Here is a 13,374-nt window from a genome sequence, read left to right on the forward strand (position 1 = left end):
ATTTGAAGAGCATCAGCCAGCTAACAGCAACTTCGAACACTTTCTTAAGCATGAGAGCTTCTGTAGATGCTGGAAATCATCAACAACACACACAAAAGAATTAAGAAGTTTGGCAATTTAACTTCTTAAACTACCTGGTAGGATTTAACATAATTCCTTGATCATTAGACTAGTCGAGATCAAAGCAATAACAAGCAGAAAACCAATTGTTTGATTTTATTTGCTGTTCATAAGTGATTGCAATTCCCACAGCTTGTTTGTAATCCTGACCTTGGGTGCTGTCTGTGTAGAGTTTGCACGCTCTCCCTCTGTATGTGTCGGTTTCCCCAGGTGCTTCGCTTTCCTCCCTCATCCCAAAGATATGCAAGCTGCAAGAGGAATTGGCTGCAGTAATTTTTCCTAATGCAGGCATTAGGAAAGTAGGTGACAGGGAAATGAGTGGTGGAATGGGATTACTCTGAGAGCTGTATGGAATCAATGGGCTGAATGGCCTCCCTCTCTCTCTCGAATGAAATATTAAATAATTCAAGCAGCTGAATTCCTGTTTTTATTTTACTTTGTTTATTGATATGAGGGGCACAAGGACATGACGATACAGCTTATAAAAACATGGCAAAGGATATTCTTCCACAATATTTCACAGGGTAGATCAGTGCATGGAACATTATTAGTGTACAATATTTTCTTCAGTGTCTGCCTTTGTACTCTCCTTGTACTGAGTACTGGGACTAGCAAAGTGAGAAACAAGTCTAATTGTTGATTCTCTTTCACAATCAGCTTTTCAGGGAGCCTGAATTAAATGTAACTTAATCTTTGGTAAAACAATTTTCTAATTCCAGTCATTCTGGGTCAGGGCAAACTGAATTTACTGAAGCATAATGTTAATCATTTCATTCAACGCAGTTGATCTTATCACTGAGATTAAAACATACTTGAGCAAAAAAGAAAATGAGCTGCTGGAGGGACTCAGTAGGCTGGGCAGCTTCTGATGAGGGAAGTGGGTAGTTGATGATTCAGATCAAGACCTTTCATCTGGTCTAGATGAAGGAGTCTTGACTCATGGCCTGCTGAGTTCCTCCATCATCTCCAAGTTCCTATATCTACAGTCTCCTGGGTCCTCATTAACACATCCTGATCCTGTTCAGTATTACCTGACTTTCCCACTTAGTCCCTGCATTTCAATAGCCAGTTTTTGTAATTGCTTAAATATATAGAAACATAGAAAACCTACAGCACAATACAGGCCCTTTGGCCCACAGAGCTGTGTTGATCATGTCCTTACCTTAGAAATTATCTAGGGTTACCCATACCCCTCTATATTGCTAAGCTCCATGTACCTATCCAGTAGTCTCTTAAAAGACCCTATCGTATCCACCTCCACCACCGTCGCTGGCAGCCCTTTCCACGCACTCACCACTCTCTACGTAAAAGACATATCCCTGACATCTCCTCTGTACCTGCTTCCAAGCACCTTAAAACTGTCCTCTCATGCTAGCCATTTCAGCCCTGGGAAAAAGCCTCTGACTATCCACATGATCAATGCCTCTCATCATCTTATACACCTCTATCAGGTCACTTCTCATCCTCTATCGCTCCAAGGAGAAAAGGCTGAGTTCACTCAACCTATTCTCATAAGGCATGCTCCCCAATCCAGGCAACATCCTTGTAAATCTCCGCACCCTTTCTATGGTTTCCACATCCTTCCTGTAGTGAGGCGACCAGAACTGAGTACAGTACTCCAAGTGCGGTCTGATCAGGATCCCATATAGCTGCAACATTACCTCTTGGCTCTTAAATTCAATCCCATGATTGATGAAGGCCAATGCACCGTATGCCTTCTTAACCCCAGAGCCAACATACGCAGATGCTGTGAGTGTCCTACGCACTCGGACCCCAAGGTCCCTCTGATCCTCCACACTGCAAAGAGTCTTACCATTAACAGTATATTCTGCCATCATATTTGACCTACCAAAATGAACCACCTCACACTTATCTGGGTTGAACTCCATCTGTCACTTCTCAGCCCAGTTTTGCATCCCATCAATGTCCCGCTGTAACCTCTGACAGCCCTCCACACTATTTACAACACCTCCAACCTTTGTGTCATCAGCAAATTTACTAACCCATTCCTCCACTTCCTCATCCAGGTCTTTTATAAAAATCATAAAGAGTAGGGGTACCAGAACAGATCCCTGAGGCACACCACTGGTCACTGACCTCCATGCAGAATATGACCTGTCTACAATCATTCTTTGCCTTCTGTGGGCAAGCCTCTTCTGGATCCCTAACTATTGGGACACCCTAACTATAGAGTCCCCTATTATTGCTGCCATTCTCTTCCTTTCCCTACCCTTCTGAGCCACAGGGCCAGACTCTGTGCCAGAGGCGCAGTCACTGTTGCTTCCCCTAGGCAGGCCATCTCCCTCCAACAGTACTCAAGCAGGAATCCTTATTGTTAAGGGGTACAGCCACAGGGGTGTTCTCTAGTATCTGACTCCTGCCCTTCCCTCTCCTGATTGTTACCCACTTATCTGTCTCCCCAGGCCCTGGTGTGACTACTTGCCTATAGTTTCTCTCTATCACCTCCTCACTCTCCCTGACCAGACGAAGGTCATCGAGCTGTATCTCCAGTTCCCTAATGCGGTCCCTAAGGGAGCTGCAGCTCAACGCACCTGGTGCAGATGTGGCCATCCAGGAAGCTGGGAGTCTCCCAGACTTCCCACATCTGACACTGAGCACAGAACACCGGCCTCACACACATACTTGCTGTCTGTATTCTACACAGATAACCTACCTTGCCTCGACCCATTATTGCCGAAGCCCCATTGAGCCTAAGCCTTCCTACTTTGTCTCCCTCTACTCTGTTGCCCGCTCTATAAAGCTGTCTCAGTTTAAACTCTTCTCGCTGTTCTAACTGGCTGACGTCCACACGCTTGCGCAGTCATGCCCTGATCAAATACTTTAAACTTAGACCAGGGTATAAAGTATTCAAGATTAATTCTACTTCAAACTGCTTACAAAAGGACAAATATTATAAATCCCTAGTTACCAATTTATTGAGTGTGTAAACATAAAAATCAGAACCAGAACTTCCAAGGACTAGGTGGATGTCCTGAACTGCTTGTTGACCCCTGTCCCAATCCCATGAGAATGCCAACACAATTTCAGAACCTGAATGGGAGCACTTCCCACCAGTTGAATGTTCATTGCCTGTCCAGGAACATAATGCTGGAGCCAAGGTCAATATTGGAGCTTGCAGTGGACCCTCGAACCTTTGAGTGGTTGCAGGGTTGATCCAATAGGTTCTAGGGAATCTCGAGGCCATCCTACCCCATGGAACTCTATAATTATGTAAAACATCGGCATGATGTTTGTTGGGATAATACAAGCAGTAATTACTGTACACGTCAGTGAATCCTACTGATAATCCAAAAATAGATTTTCAAATTTCAAAGTTCACAGTACATTTATTATCAAACCTTGAGATTCGTCTCCTTACAGGTAGCCACAAAACAAAGAAACCCAATAAAAAAAGACTGTCAAACTCTCAATGTGTAGAAAAAAACAGAATTGTGCAACCAATAAAAGTAAGCAAATAACATTCAGAACTGAAGGTCACAAAAGTGAGTCCACAACACGAAGTCAGTCACAGCTGATCCAGGAGTCCATTAGTTACAGGCCACAGCCTCAGTTCAGTGCAGAGATCAGTAGATCTCCCAAGCAGCGAGCTGAACACTGGCCTGTCCCTCTCCTCCAACCCCAACACCCTGACCTTTTCAATGTGGCCCAGCACTTAAATCAGTCAAACATTGGCTTGTTCCTCACTCTTGGTCCCAGGCCCTGTTGCTTTGATACACTCTCAGTCCCAGGACCTGCCACATTGATTCAGCCCACACTCAAACTTTGCAATCTGGCCCGCTACTTAAATCAGTCAAACCAGCTTGTTTCTTGCTCTCTCACCCGGTTCACCCGGGCCCTGCTGCTTCAACACTCTCTCGGGCTCGGGACCTGCTGCCTCAATTTAGCCTGCACCTGACCTTTTCAATCTGGCCTAGTCCTGAAATTAGTCAAACATCAGCTTATACCTCAATCTCAGGTTCAGTCGCCACTGCCTCGCCTTGGCGGAGTTCTGTTGCTTCGAACTGGCTGCAAGTCCACTCCAGCAATGACCATACGTTGGCTCGTTCCCCACTCCTAGACCTGGGCCGTGCCACCTTGATTCAGCCCATGCACGCCATGGCGCAGCTGTCCTGCACTTTCAAGACTTCAGTTCACACCACAAGAATACCAGGTCATTTCAAAACTCAGCTCCGTAAGGGCAGTTACAGGCTATTGATTTCAGTGATCACTTACCAGAAAATGTATGATTAATAGAGCAGTTAGTAGATTTGCTTGCTGCCAGTAAAACATCACTGTGTTTCACCAGTGCCATCTTAAGCAAGGATATGATGCTGAGACTTTATAAGGCACTGGTGAGGCCTCACCTTGAGTATTGTGAACAGTTTTGGGCCCCTCATCTTAGAAAAGATGTGCTGGCATTGGAGAGGGTCCAGAGGAGGTTCACAACGATGATTCCAGGAATAAAAGGGTTATCATACGAGGAATGTTTGATAGCTCTGGGTCTGTAATCACTGTAATTCAGAAGGATAAGGGGGGATCTCATTGAAACCTTTTGAATGATGAAAGGCCTCAACAGAGTAGATGTGGAAAGGATGATTCCCATGGTGGGAGAGTCTGGGAAAAGGGGGCACAGCCTCAGACAAGAGGGGCGTCCGCTCAAAACAAAGATGTGGAGAAATTTCTTTCGCCAGAGGGTGATGAATTTGTGGAATTTGTTGCCACATGCAGCTGTGGAGGCCAGGTCATTAGGTGTCTTTAAGGCAGAGATTGATAGGTTCTTGATTGATGGGCCAGATGGCCTAATTCTGCTCCTATGTCTTTATGATCTTAAACCAGAAGATATTCACAATATAATTTCATTCACAATATAATCATTTCTTTTTGAGCTGCAGCTATCCGAGCCACAGGTAAGAACATTTTCAATTCCGCAAAGGGTCTCAATTTAATCTGCAACAGATGAGCCCACAGTTGTTATTCCCCTCACCCACCGAGGAGCTGGGAAGTCAGGCATGGATCTTGGAAAGCTGCCCACTGTGCACGAAGCCTCAATGGACACATCAGTAACATAGTGTGTAGGTATCAATGTACAGGTGTCCCCCACTTTCCGAACATTCGGTTTACAACATTTCGCTTTTACGAAAGCCCTACATTAGTATTTGTTTTCGCTAACCGAAAGAGGATTTTTGCTTTTACAAAAAAAGCTTTAAACTTGTGTTTACCCCGAGAAAGACTATGACCATGAAGCTTTGTGCGGGCAGGTGTGTGCACATACGTGTACGTGCCGATTTTTTTCTACAAATCGGTTTTGGCTCAATCTTCCCGATTCTACACCGTATATACATTATTTCTACTTTATATAGGCTGTGTATTTATCATATCATTCCTGCTTTTACTATATGTTAGTGTTATTTTAGGTTTTATGTGCTATTTAGTATGATTTGATAGGTTTTTTTGGATCTGGGAACGCGCAAAAAATTTTCCCATATAAATTAATGGTAATTGGTTCTTTGCTTTACGCCATTTCAGCTTATGAGTGGTTTCATAGGAATGCTCTACCTTTGGATAGTGGGGGAAACCTGTATTCACCTGGGCCCAGTGCATGAATGGTGACTTACAGAAATGCTGCAGGGAGCAGACCCTCATCGCGCCATATGTGGGCACTCACAGGAGAATGTCCTCAACCCTTGCAGGTTTGAAAACTTCAGTCATTTTCTGTGTTCATTCTTTGGCTTTGCACACGAACCTCAGGGAAACGGTCGAGAGAACAGCATTGAATATTGTAACACGGTCGGATTTAATCGAATATGAAGCATCTATTGTTGGTTCCTTGAACGAGTGGTTCAAATATCCGGACTAGTTGCGTCACGGTCTGGTATGGAAATTCAAATGCACAGGAATGTAGGAAACCGCGGAGAGCTCTGGACTCTGCCCAAAGCATCACAGGCACCTCCTGGCCCACCATCGGGAATATATGCAGGATGTGCTGCATCAAGAAGGCAATGGCCATCATTAACGATCTTCACCATCTGGGCCTTGCTGCCAGCACCAGGTAGGAAGTACAAAAACCTGAAGTTCCACACAACCACGTTCAGGAACAGCAACTTCCGTTCAAGCATTTTGTTTTTGAATGAACCAGCACAACTCTACTCACTACAGTTTACCGACAATAAACAAATATTTGCCTAGGTACATGGAAAGGCAGGTCTTAGAGAGATGTGGGCCAAAACTGGGGCTAGCTGAGTGGCCACCACAATCAGTATGGACTGGTTCGGTTGAAGAGTCTGTAACTGTGCTGTATTGCTTTATGACTCTAATACTAACGCACTTTGACGATTTGCACAAAAATGGACTTTGTTTTATTTTGTTTCAAACTTGCTTTGTAAAAATTGTGCATGATTTATGCTTTGAGGAGAGGACATAGACCAGTACAGCGCAGTGGAGACCCTTTGGCCCACAATGTTGTGCCAGCCCCTTAATCTACTCCAAGATCAATCTGCCCCTTCCCTCCCACAAACCCTCCATTTTTCTATCATCCCTGTGCCTATCTAAAAGTCACTTAAATGTCCCTAATGTATCTGTCTCTAACATCAGCCCTGGCAGTGCGTTCCACACACCCACCACTCTCTGTGTTAAAACCTTCACCTCTGACATCCCCTCCTGTACTTTCCTCCAATCACCTTAAAATTATGCCCTTCAAATTAGCCATTTCTACCCTGGAAAAAAAGAGATTTCCACTCTATCTATGCCAATTTATTTATTTAGAGATACAGCGCAGAACAAACCCTTCCAGCCCTTCGAGCTGCACCATCAGCAACCCACTGACTTAACCCTAGCCTAATCAAGATACAGTTCACAGTGACCAGCTAACCTGTTAACCAGTACGTCTTTGGAGTGTGGGAGGAAACCAGAGCACCCGGAGGAAACCCACACATTCCACGGGCAGGCGTTTAGACTCCTTACAGAGGACACTGGGATTGAACTCCAAACTCTGAAGCCCCAATTAGCATCGTGCTAACCACTACACCATCGTGGTGCCCCATTAAATTTATGATGACTCTTGTGAATGCAGCTTTGTTGCTCTAAGTCTGTGATGCTGTTGCAAGTAATTTTTTCATGCTACCTGCGCATACGCTTACTTGTACACATGACAGAAAGTGCAACTTTAATTGCATTGAACTCACCAATTAAGAGTGAAGTTGTCAGCAGCTTTGGGTCATAGGGACTTTTTCCCCGTCCATTCTCAAAGTGCGAAGTTACGAGCCTGAAGATGTTCTCCTATTTGGAGAGAAAAGGCACAACCATTAAGAAAGGTATAGAAAAGTCAATGGATGTGTCCAGTCTGGGTCTCCATTGAAACAATAAAAACGTCTACTCCTATGTTGACACAAGAGATTCTGCAGATGCTGGAAATTCAGGACAACACACACACAATCCTGGAGGGACTAAAAACAAGAACTGAAATAAATAGTTATCATTTTCAACTGAGACCAGTGAACAGTCGACTCTTCAGGCCGAGACCCTTCATCGTGATGATGATTATCAGCCCCAAAATGTCTACTGTTTATTTTCCTCCATAGATGCTACTTGACCTGCTGAGTTCCCCCAGCATTTTGTGTGTGTTACTTCAACTTAGTTGCAATTTAAATGACACAATTATAATCATTTTAATTCCTTTGAAAATAGTTTTGATGAAGAGAACTTTCCCTGTAAAGATCACCAGTCGTTACCTCTTCCAGACTTTTGCTGTAAGATCCGGTCTCCAGTTTAGTTTTCCCTAGGATATAGGTACAGGTATTGATATTGTGTGGGCAAGTGGCCAAGTGGTTAAGGCATTGGACTAGTGACCTGAAGGTCGTGAGTTCGAGCCCCAGCCAAGGCAGCGTGTTGTGTCCTTGAGCAAGGCACTTAATCACACATTGCTCTGTGACGACAGTGGTGCCAAGCTGTATGGGTCCTAATGCCCTTCCCTTGGACAACATCAGTGGCGTGGAGAGAGGAGACTTGTAGCATGGGCAACTGCTGGTCTTCCATACAACCCTGCCCAGGCCTGCGCCCTGGAGAGTGAAGACTTTCCAGGTGCAGGTCCATGGTCTCGCAAGACTAACGGATGCCTTTATTGATATTGAACTCTCAAGTGTTTAGCAGAACAGCTCCAGGTTTGGAAATGAGATTGTTGTCCGTGCTTGGGACAGGCACTGTGTGGTAAAAGGGCAAAGTGTGGAGCATGAAAGATCTTCTGTCGGAGGACTACCGTCACCGGATTCTAAAGAGAATGAAGCTTGGACTTTGTGAGCAGAGGACCCTACATCCCATTAGAGAGTGAGCTCGGTGGGGGTGGGAACACAGAAATCATGAAACATATATATATATAAAAGAAACAGAAATCTAAGGACAGAGGTGGTGTGTTTTCCCCTTAAATTGTTCTACCTTATAGTAACTCAGCTCCATGTTCGGGTGAATCACCGTAGGCCTAGTAACCCTGCTAAAAACCCAATCAGCTGTAGAACCATGTTTAACAAGACTGGGTAACAGCTTCTTCCCTCAGACTGTGCCACCACTGATGTCTCATCATTAGGACAGTGAGCTGTTTACTGTATTATTTATTGTTTATCCGTGCTGCGCACCACATGCAATTTAAATCACATTTTATTATCTTATTATGTTGATAATTTGTCTTACGTGCTGTTTGTGATATATGTTTTGAGGGTGCACTGTGGTCTAGAGAAACATTGTTTCATTTGGTTGTATATATGTACAGTCAGATGACGATCAATTTGACCATGAACAAACGTCCCTTTTCACTCATTAATGTGAGCTCCAGACTTCCATTTGGTCTGGGTAGAAAGCCCATTAACTTCATTGCTGAAAGATGTGGACATCATTATGGTCCTGCCACAGATGCAGAGCTTTTGACCTACAATCTCCACTCTATCAGCACACTTCTGGCTAAATGCTCAACGAGGAGGGACTTTGAGGGATGTGGGCCAAATGCAGGCTAGTGGGACACCATGGTCAGTTCGGGTGAGTTGGGCACTTTCGCACAATGACAATGGCATCTGTGCTGATGCCATTTACAGCACTCAGTCCAACACTTGGTACTTCGGTTAATGTGTGATATGCCGCTGAGTCATGTGCACACGAGTCTCTGACAGATGTACTCTACATAAATAGGATGGGGAATTTATTCAGAAGTCAGCTTCATCAATATGACGGTATAGACATACAAACATTTGTAGATACAGATATACCTAGGAGAGCATTCTAACTGGTTTGAACGGAGGGTCCAATGCACAGGATCACCGGCAGCTGCAGTAGGTTGTAAACTTAGTCAGTTCCATCATACACGCAACCCTCCCCACCATCGAGGACATCTTCAAAAGGCGACATCATCACTAAGGACCCCCATCACCTAGGATACGCCCTCTTCCTGTTATTACCATCAGGGAGGAGGTACAGCGGCCTGAAGACCCATATTCAATGACTACAGAGCAGCTTCTTCCCGTCCACCATCAGATTTCGGAACGGTCCCTGAACCCATGAAGAATACACTGATACATCTCTTTAGCAGTATATTTTAGTAATTTATGATAATGCCATGCCTTTGCACCATACTGCTGCCGCAAAACAAAAATTTCCATATCATATGTCAGTGATAATAAACCTGATTCTGAAAAAATATTTATTTTAGGGCAGGAGTCCAGGAACGTCTTCCAGCTCAGGCCTCGGATGTACCAAGCACCAGGAGGCGTTCATCCATGTCTCCTGCAGCTGCCATTGTGCACTTTTTCTATTCTCAGTCAGTGCCTCAGAGCGGCCTCTCCCCCTTCCCTGTGTCACTACTCACGTTCCCTATGAATCCAATTGTTGTCGGAATTCTTCAGCGTTGACATATCTGCACATGTAACCACATTATTTCATGAATGGAAAGTTAATTTCACTTGTACGCGAGCCAGCTGAGTCTCTGCTGTACTTGGGGAAACAAATTCCTTGGAGGATCTGCAGCCAATGTCGAGTGCAGCTTTAACGTTACTGTCAAGGACTCTATAGGCACCATGATGGAATGGCAGCAGTGAACTAATTACTACATAAGCCCTTGCCTGGTGTTTTAATTAGCTCGCCGTTCCTTGATCCAGCACTAAAGCCGTTGGATCACTCATAGACTAATTAATGCCTCCGGAGTGCTGTCCCTACTCTCTGTAGGTTGAATCTACCATGGATCTGCACATTGTTCTGAGAATGGAAACAGGAAGCTGCTCGTCCTGGAGAAGAAATTACTGCACAGAATCTTTCTTTTGTTAATTAAACTGCAGCTTAACCGCAACAGCAGAACATATCCCCAAACATCCCGGATCTCAACTTGTTTAGAACATAGAGCACTACAGCACAGTACAGGCCCTTCAGACCACAATGTTGTGCTGACCCTTTAACCTACTCCATGATCGACCTAACCTATAACACTCCATTTTTAGATCATCCATGTGCTATCTAAGAATCTCTTAACTGTCCTAAATGTATCTGCCTCAGCCACCGCCCCGGCAGTGCATTCCACGCACCCACCACTCTCTGTGTAAAGCAGGGGTTCCCAACCTTTTTTCTGCCATGGATCCCTAACTGAGTTGGGAACCCACCCTGTAAAGAAGTTCCTGCCCTGGAAAAAAAGTCTCCAGCTGTCCGCTCGATCGAAGCCTCTTATCATCTTGTACATGTCTACCAAGTCATCTCTCTTCCTCCTAGCTTACTCCTTCAGTGCAAAGCAAACCGATTTGTTCTTTCCAATGTCTTCTGTGGCACCGCCTAATTTTATTTTATTTTAGTTTAGTTAGAGGTCAGCCCTCCCAACCCTTCACTGCTCAGCAACGCACCGATTTAACCCTAGCCTAATCATGGGATAACTTACAATCACCAATTAGCCTACTGACCAGTACAACTTTGGGCTGTGGGAGGAAACCAGAGCACCTGGAGAAACCCTGCACATGCCATGGGGAGCAATGTACAAACTTGCTTACAGACTCTGCCACCGTGCCCTTAAATGCAATTATAGCTTGTAAAGTGTTCAAGCAGAGAGCGCGAAAGGGGGGTGGTTAGTGCACTCAGCTGACAGCAGAATGACCAGCCACCTCAATCTCCAGCTTCATCAGAATGGCCCAAGAAATAACCAATTTCAGCTATTAGAATCTCAATTTGCATCTAATTTACATGTGATAATTATACTGTTAACACCTATAATTAATAAAACAGAACCATATGATGGTGAGTGGTTGTGGGGGATGTGGGTTATGGACAGTTTATTGTTAATTCTAATTAAAATACCAACACCAGCATTAATCTGAGCATTTCACTGGAGCTCAGTGACTGTTGTCCTGTCCCTGGATATGTATCGGCACAGAATGTTTCGCTGACCAACACTGACTGATGTTGCTTTCACCTGACACGCTTCCTCATTGCCCAGTCTGTCGTCCCCAGGATCCATCAATCTTGCTGGCCCTGGACTCCTCCATTCACATGGATGAGGAGGTGACAGGCTTGCCATATCTCTGTTTGTTCATCAGTAACAGAACTAATAATGCTTTCTCCCAGGCTGTGGGGGTTTCACACTATTCCCCACCTGTCCTTTACAGGCTCCCACCCCTCAACACCACCCACAGGCCAACTCACTAGTCAGTTTGTAGCAGGCTTCCTGTCCTCCATGGAGGCCTGCTTCCACTCCTAACTCCTCATCATTCCTAATCTCCTCCATTCCTCAGTCCCTCACCGCTCTTCACCATTCCTCCTCACTCCTGTTCACTCCTCACCATCCTTCACCATTTCTCATCACTCCTACCACCCCTCACCACTGCTCATTCCTCATCACCCCTCACCTTTTTCCCCACTCTCATCACTCCATTTCACTCATACCTTCTCACTATTTCTCAATCCTCACAACTCCTCTCTAGGGAAATTCTAGGCAGTTTCTAGAGTAGGTCACATGGTCGGCACAGTATTGTGGGCTGAAGGGCCTATAATGTGCTGTAGATATCTATACTCTATGTTCTTCGTCAACCTTCCTCATTGCCCGTCACTCCCAGTCTTTCTTCACCCACTACCTTTGATCTTTCCAATGTCCTGTTTTTTGTAGCTCATTAACATTTACAATTGTTTCTGTCATCTAATTTATCCCCACCCCATATCCTTTTGTGCTCAGACTTACCCCTCAATATGCCTCACCCATTAGATGACGAGCATTATTGGATAATTAGCTGCAGTTTATGAAGCCCATTCCTGGAAAACCACCATCGTCTTACTGATGTCAACAACCTTTCCCTGACCACTACCTGATTTCTGCTTCCATCACCCCTGTCCAGTCCAGTTCCACTGAGGTTTAAGTGCTCATCGTTACAATGCCATATCACATAACTGGAAATTTAGGACCAGGGCAACACACACAAAATGCTGGAGGAATTCAGCAGGTCGGGCAGTGTCTATGGAAATGAATAAACAGCCGACGTTTCGGGCAGGGACCCTTCATCGGGGCTGAAAAGCAACAGAAAGGTGAGCAGAGGGGAAGTACAATAGCTGAAAGGTGATGGGTGCAGCCAGGTGGGTAGGAAAGGAAGGAATCTGATAGGAGAGGGGAGTGGGCCATAGGAGGAAGGGCAAGAGGAGGGGACTCAGGGGAAGGTGATAGGCAGGTGAGAAGAGGTAAGAAGCTAGAGATATTGGAACCAGAGTCAGGTTCATTATCACTGACATATGCTGCGAAATTTAAACCTGATTCTGATCCTGAATTTCCATATTGCGCTTATTCAGTGACGGATGTCAAGGTGGGAGAATTATTGCACTAACATGCTGCTAGGTTTTGGATAGAGTATCTGCGTTTAACAACTTTCTTACTCTCGGTTTTGCAGATTGTTTATCAAACATGTCACCATGTTGGCTAAATTTGGATATCCTTGTAAATGCTGTAAATGAAAAACATCACACAATGCTGCTGTCAGTTCAACCTGGTATGAATCATAAAACACATTTAGATACACTTCATTCAGAAAGTGGCATTTAAATACGCTTCGCTCAAAAGAGCGCCACAGCTAGGGGTGCCAGCATTTGGAGTTTAATCCTGGCGTCCACTGTAAGGAGTCTACGTCCTGCCCGGAATCACATTGGTTTCCTCCAGGTGCTCTGGTTTCATCCCGCATTCCGGAGATGTACCAGTTGGTAGGTTAATTGGTCATTGTAAATCGGCCTGTGATTAGGCTAGGGTTCAATCGGGGGATTGCT

The 13,374-nt window shown here is 44.9% G+C and overlaps 1 protein-coding gene across 2 annotated transcripts in view; it reads right to left on the reverse strand.

Moving 5' to 3' along the window:
• Positions 1 to 13,374, reverse strand: part of LOC140186929 (semaphorin-3A-like) — a 257,855-nt gene that overhangs the window by 94,707 nt on the left and 149,774 nt on the right. For both annotated transcript variants that reach the window (XM_072241701.1, XM_072241700.1), the window contains exon 6: positions 7,302 to 7,395. In XM_072241701.1, the coding sequence (XP_072097802.1) occupies positions 7,302 to 7,395 (94 nt within the window). The remainder of the gene's footprint in view (positions 1 to 7,301; positions 7,396 to 13,374) is intronic.

Source organism: Mobula birostris, chromosome 23, assembly GCF_030028105.1.
Source record: "Mobula birostris isolate sMobBir1 chromosome 23, sMobBir1.hap1, whole genome shotgun sequence".
NCBI lineage: Eukaryota > Metazoa > Chordata > Chondrichthyes > Myliobatiformes > Myliobatidae > Mobula > Mobula birostris.